The 6,490-nt window shown below is 65.0% G+C and overlaps 1 protein-coding gene across 1 annotated transcript in view; it reads left to right on the forward strand.

Annotated features, from left to right (window-relative positions):
* PLXNA1 (plexin A1) overlaps positions 1-6,490 on the forward strand; it is a 46,952-nt gene that overhangs the window by 18,062 nt on the left and 22,400 nt on the right. The window contains exons 9-19 of the mRNA XM_004702307.2: positions 495-695; positions 2,207-2,303; positions 2,390-2,583; positions 2,736-2,887; positions 3,015-3,135; positions 3,488-3,624; positions 4,560-4,727; positions 4,904-4,997; positions 5,496-5,735; positions 5,862-6,005; positions 6,252-6,486. Coding sequence (XP_004702364.1) covers positions 495-695; positions 2,207-2,303; positions 2,390-2,583; positions 2,736-2,887; positions 3,015-3,135; positions 3,488-3,624; positions 4,560-4,727; positions 4,904-4,997; positions 5,496-5,735; positions 5,862-6,005; positions 6,252-6,486 — 1,783 coding nt within the window. The remainder of the gene's footprint in view (positions 1-494; positions 696-2,206; positions 2,304-2,389; positions 2,584-2,735; positions 2,888-3,014; positions 3,136-3,487; positions 3,625-4,559; positions 4,728-4,903; positions 4,998-5,495; positions 5,736-5,861; positions 6,006-6,251; positions 6,487-6,490) is intronic.

Consider the following 6,490-nt stretch of genomic DNA (forward strand, 5'->3'; position numbering starts at 1 on the left):
TCCCCAGCGCCCGCACACCTCTGCAGAACTGCCTGGCCCCACCTGCCTAGGAGCTGTGGCGGTGGCAGGGCCTGGGGACAGGCCCGTTTCAGCGGCATCTCTATTTAAAGCCCTGCTTCTCGACTCCTTCGGGACGGGCTCCTCCACGGCTGCTGCCGGCCGTGCTGCAAGGCAGCAGGCCCATTGCATCAGTTATTGTTGCCGAAATGCGGGCCCTGGGGGCCGGGGTGTTTTTCTGCCTGGCTCTGTCTATTTTTATTTGCTCCCTGGCCCCCAGGGTGTCCTCTCGGCTGCCCCTGTCCCCAGAGCCTGCCAGCTGCAGGCCAGCTGGGGCCCTCTCCTCCCGAGAGCCGCACCCCCTCCACCTGAAACGGGGTGTGCTGCCCTGAAGGGGGGACCCTGCCCAGCCAGTTGGCTGCCCTTCGCCCTGGCAGAAACGGAAGTGGGCGCCCCGCCTGGAGGAGCCCAGCTGAGTGGAGGCCTTGTCGCCACAGGACTGCCCGCAGATCCTGCCCTCCACCCAGATCTACGTGCCCGTGGGTGTGGTGAAGCCCATCACCCTGGCGGCTCGCAACCTGCCGCAGCCTCAGTCAGGCCAGCGAGGCTACGAGTGCCTCTTCCACATCCCGGGCAGCCCGGCCCGCGTGACCGCGCTGCGCTTCAACAGCACGAGCCTGCAGTGCCAGAACTCCTCCGTGAGTGTCCAGGCGGAGGGGGTGTGTGTGTGGTGCGGGGGGTGGGGGGGAGCTTATGACTCGGGTCCTTGCCAAGGTGCAGGTGGGAGGGGCGGAGCCAGTCTAGCTGCCCGAGAGCGTCCCAGACATTCAGGTGTGCGCATCTTAGTCATTACCCGGTTGCAGGGTCCGGTGGCTGGACAGACAGGTGGGTTCATGGGAGGGACTCGGCAGCAGTCAGTTCGGCATGGGAGCTGTGTCTGCCGCTCGGCACTGCCACCCCCAGAGAGCTTGCAACCGCTTAATTCGCTCTGCATCCCTGGGACCAGGTACGGAGTGGCCTGGTGCTCAGGGGGGGCCTGTGCACCCATACGCCAGCTGTCGAGTGTTGCCCGTGAACCCTCACCTAGTGTCAGGCCTGGTAGCTGAATGAGGTTGGTGACGAGAGGGAGCGGGTGGGGATCGGTTCAGGTTAGGAGGCCTGAGTTCAAGTCTAGTTCTCCTTGCACACTTTGACCTCTGGAAGGTCCCTGTGGTGCGTTGGGCAGCCATCCCTCGCCTGTCCTGGAAGTAAGTGCTCAGGAGGGCAGGGACAGTGGGTAGAGGCATGGTGGTTTGGGGACATCGCCTTCAGCATTTGGCCATTGTTTAGCCCTAGGCTGCCCCACCCTTCAAGACCTCAGGGGGTGTTGGGGAGGCAGGGTCTGGTGCCAGCTACAGCCTCCTGCCCCCCGTCCCCAGACCTTCCTCCTGGCTTTTTCCACGCTCCAGTGTCCCCTGCACCCACTCTTCTTGCACCCAAACACTGCCCATCTTCTCCCCTCGCCCCCACCCCTCACCCCCTGCTTGTCCATCGGTCTTTCCTTGCCCCTCCTAATCTCTGGGCTGCCGTCACCCATCTTGCTGCCCCCTTCCTGTGCTGCTGTACACCTTCCCTCCTTGCCGGGCCCACATTCATCTTTCCTGTTTAAAGGGAAATGAATATCGGGGAAATTTGATAGGATCCAATTAAATTCCAGCAGATAAAATCATGATAAATTGCCAGCCACCCCCTGAGACACTGGCCTGCCTGCCTCCACCCCATCATGGGAGGGGTTGAGGTTATCCCTTGCAGGAAGTGGGTGCTCTGGGGTCCCAAGGAGGGGTGGCCCCAACCACAGAGGAACCTGTTGGAGCAGAGGGAGGAGGTGGGGAGGCCTCCCTCCGTAGAGGAGGGGCTGCTGGTGTCTCTCGGCCGCAGGAATGGGCTGAAAGCGCCCCTGACATGCTCCCAGGTGTGGCCTGTGGGCTAAGCGCCCTGTATGTGTGGGGGCGGCCTCTTAGACGTACAGGGTCACCCTGCTGGGGTTGGAGGGGGCAGGGCCTGTGCTCCAGTTGGGAGTGTGTCTCACTTAAGCCTGGTTCTCCCTGCATGCCCTGCGGACAGCCAGGTGTTCCCTCTTGGCTCCTTGTGAGGGGAGGCACTGCAGGTCGGGGTGGCTTGGGCAGCGGCCATGGGGTGATGTCTTAAACGGCCCTCTCCTCACGCCCAGTACTCCTACGAGGGCAATAACATCAGTGCCCTGCCTGTGAACCTCTCTGTCGTGTGGAATGGCAACTTTGTCATCGACAACCCTCAGAACATCCAGGGTGAGCTGGGGCCGGCGGCCGGGCACTGGGCTGGGCGTGAGCTGGTGAGCTGCACCCACTGACAGCCCCCCACCCCCACCCCCCAGCGCACCTGTACAAGTGCCCTGCCCTGCGTGAGAGCTGTGGCCTGTGCCTCAAGGCCGACCCTCACTTCGAGTGTGGCTGGTGCGTGGCTGAGCGCCGCTGCTCCCTGCGCCATCACTGCCCCACCGACGTGCCTGCTGCCTGGATGCATGCCCGCCACGGCAGCAGTCGCTGCGCCGACCCCAAGATCCTCAAGGTATGCAGGTGCAGGCGGGGCGGGGCTGGGCGCTGTGGCCCCTGGGGGTGTGGACATCCTGCCATTCCTGAGTGGCCTTCAGCACAGGGTGGGTGGCGAGCGAGTGCTGGGCCCCTGGTTGCGTGCTGGGCCAAGCCTCTGCCCTCCCACAGCTGTCCCCCGAGACGGGCCCGCGGCAGGGCGGCACCCGGCTCACCATCTCGGGCGAGAACCTGGGTCTCAGGTTTGAAGACGTGCGGCTGGGTGTGCGCGTGGGCAAGGTGCTGTGCAGCCCGGTGGAGAGCGACTACATCAGCGCCGAGCAGTGAGTATGGGGTGGGGAGGGGAGCTGGGGGCGTGCCGGGCGGGGGGTGGGGTGGGGTAGGTCCTGGTCTCCACTGGGCCCCCCGCCCCCCGCCCCTGCTGCTCAGTGAAGCACCTGTGGTCTGCAGGATCGTCTGTGAGATTGGAGATGCTAGCCTGGTGCGCGGCCATGATGCCCTGGTGGAGGTGTGCGTGAGAGACTGCTCCCCGCGTTACCGGGCCTTGTCACCCAAGCGGTTCACCTTCGTGGTAAGCCCTCCCCGGGGCCCGATGGGAGGAGGAGTAGGGGCAGCAAGCCAGCAGACCAACGGTGGCATGGGAGGCTGCTAGGGTCCGGCCTGGCATGGGGGCCCTGTCCCCCTCTCTGGTGGCCCTCTGAGCTGGCACATCTCTGCTCCTGCTCTTCCCCCTTCCTGGATGCCGTCCCCTTTCGTCATTCACCACCTCGTCCCGAGTGCAGTTCCAGGGTCTGCCCACCGGGACCTGCTCCGGGGGTGGTGTGAGCAGCCCTAAAGCCCAGGGCACCTGCAGGCCAAGCAGGGATCTGGCCCCCGAGGGGAGGGGCTTCCTGGGAGCACCATCCACTCTTTTTTTGCCGCAGACCCCGACGTTTTACCGAGTGAGCCCAGCCCGGGGGCCTCTCTCAGGGGGCACGTGGATCGGCATTGAGGGGAGCCACCTGAACGCAGGCAGCGACGTGGCCGTGTCCATCGGCGGCCGGCCCTGCTCCTTCTCCTGGTATGCGGATGCGGACGGGCACAGTGGGGCCAGAGGGGGCCACGGCTGTACTTCCTCCTGGCTTGCATGGTGGTGTGCCCCCCTGCTGTTGCCAGGGAAACGGGGCTGTGGAGAGCCTGGCTGGGGTGATCACTATGGAAACCCCGAGCTAGAAGAAGGTTCCCATGGTGACAGGGGCTACCTCCGGAGCAGAGCGAAAGAGGGGCAGTGGGGTGGGGCTGGCTGCTCCCGGGCTTCTTCTCTCTCTCCTCTTCTGAGTGGTGGTGGGAGGGGTGGGATCTCTGGGAACACAGTAAGGATTTTTTTTTTTTTTTGAAAGAAAAGGGAAATCCTAACAAAAGCTCGAGGTTTGAAGTGGGTAATTGTAGATTAGGGTGATAACGGGTGGCCCTTTAAATATTTCCTTGCAGTAATTACCTTTTATCAGCACTCATCACGGGGCTTGCTGGGCTGTGCTCAGAGGGGCAGGCAGTGGGCAGGGAGATCCCGATGTCTGAGACTCCGAGGACCTCCCCCATCTGGGCCACCACCGGGGACCCTCCCGGCCTGCCCGTGCGAAGGGGGCTGAGTCCGTCTTTGAGATGAGGCACAGGCCATTTTCCTCACCTGTGTCCGAGAGCCGTGGGCACCTGCAGCGCTGCCCCAAGGGCCTCTGGGAAGCTGGCTGTGCCAGCTAGGCAGTGCTTGAAGGGGCGGCAGGTGCTGCAGGGGAGGGAGCACCGAGGCTGTGTGCCTTGGGGAGGCGACCGGGGTGGGCAGGGCAGGCCAGACAGGGTGGCGCAGGGGAGCAGGGCCATGGGGTTGGGCATGGGGGTCACCTCTACAGCCAGAGGTGGTGGGCCTTGGGAGTGGGGTGTGAGGCCCAGGTCAACAGCCAATATGTGCTGGAGCTGGGGGGTCGCCCTCCCCTGCCCGTCCCTCGTCTGCCTCTGCAGGAGGAACTCCAGGGAAATCCGGTGCCTCACACCTCCCGGGCAGAGCCCTGGCAGTGCTCCCATCGTCATTAACATCAACCGTGCCAAGCTGGCCAACCCCGAGGTGCAGTACAACTACACCGAGGACCCCACCGTCCTGAGGATCGACCCTGAGTGGAGCATCAACAGGTGCAGCACCCGCCCCGCCCCGCCCTCCGCAGCAAGCCTGCCCGCTCCCCGTTCTTGCTGAGCACAGGCCCCCTCCCGGGGGATGGAGCACAGCTGTCCTCAGCTCAGTTCGACCCCACCCGTGGTAGGGGCCTCAGAGCATCGCCCATGGACTTACTGCTGCCCCCCTCTTCCAGTGGGGGGACCCTCTTGACAGTCACCGGCACCAACCTGGCCACCGTCCGAGAACCCCGCATCCGGACCAAGTATGGGGACGTTGAGCGGGAGAACGTGAGTGCTATCTGAGGCTTGCTGCCCAGTGAGACTGTGCGTGGTCCCCTCGCCCCGCTCCTCAGCCTCTCCCGCCCAGGATCACCGAGAGGCCCAAGCTGGTCCACAGCCGTCCGTCGGGGCTCAGCCCCTTGTGTCCTGGGCCTAGGCTGCGGCAGAGGAGCTGCTCTTGGCCCACCTGCCTCCTGCGCAATCCCTCCCCACTCACCCCCGCCCCCCGGAGCCGGGGTGGGGGGCTCATATCTCTCAGAAGGGCTTTGCCTGTGGTGTGTGTCCCCCAGTGCCTGGCATGGGCTGGGGAGGTGGGCCCTGTTTGGGAGAAACTGACTCCCCCTCAGAAGGGGCAGGCAGGGGACTCTGGCCCTCGGCTGCCCGGGAGACACTCCATGCCTTAACTCTGATGGGGACCCTGCTGGAGACTGTGAGGGGGCAGGGTGAGGGAGAGGGGGCGTCGTACAGGGCAGGGTGGCCCAGCAGCACCCTCTCGTGTGTGCACAGAGCTGCACGGTGTACAACGACACCACCATGGTGTGCCTGGCCCCCTCCGTGGACAACCCGGTGCGGACCCCGCCCGAGTTGGGCGAGCGTCCAGACGAGCTGGGCTTCATCATGGACAGCGTGCGGGCCCTGCGCATTCTCAACACCTCGGCCTTTGTCTACTACCCCGACCCTGTGCTCGAGCCGCTCAGCCCCACGGGCCTCCTGGAGCTGAAGCCCAGCTCCCCGCTCATCCTCAAGGTAGGTCCCTGTGGGCTACAGAGTATGCTGGGTGGATGGCTTGCTCTGAGCAGTGGGGAGGAGTGGAGGCTGCAAGCAGGGCTTTCAGCCTGGCCTCCCCAACGTCTCCCCTCCACCCCCATGCAGGGCCGGAACCTTCTGCCACCGGCCCCTGGGAACTCGAGGCTCAACTACACCGTGCTCATCGGCTCCACGCCCTGCACCCTCACCGTGTCAGAGACACAGCTGCTGTGCGAGTCGCCCAACCTGACCGGGCAGCACAAGGTCACGGTGCGTCCCGGTCCCCACTGTCCCCCGCTGAGCCATCGCTGCCCAGGACCCTCCCACCCTGGCTCTCTGCACACACACCCCACCCCCCAGTGTAGCCTCGGAGCCCTGGTTCCGGTGGCTGGACTCCCAGCCCTGGCTCAGCCTGCCCCGTCTCAGTGCCCCCAGCTTCACTCAGGGTGGGTATGAAGGACTGCTGGGTGGGCAGTTTGTGGTCCTAAGCCCACCCACCCCCTCCCCCCCCCACAGGTGCGCGCGGGCGGCTTTGAGTACTCCCCAGGGGTGCTGCAGGTGTACTCAGACAGCCTGCTGACGCTGCCGGCCATCGTGGGCATCGGCGGGGGCGGGGGCATGCTCTTGCTGGTCATCGTGGCTGTGCTCATCGCCTACAAGCGCAAGTCACGGGACGCCGACCGCACCCTGAAGCGGCTGCAGCTGCAGATGGACAACCTGGAGTCCCGCGTGGCTCTCGAGTGCAAGGAAGGTGA

The sequence above is a fragment of the Echinops telfairi genome, unplaced genomic scaffold, assembly GCF_000313985.2.
Source record: "Echinops telfairi isolate 266 unplaced genomic scaffold, ASM31398v2 ScPeMD7_31;HRSCAF=116, whole genome shotgun sequence".
Lineage (NCBI taxonomy): Eukaryota > Metazoa > Chordata > Mammalia > Afrosoricida > Tenrecidae > Echinops > Echinops telfairi.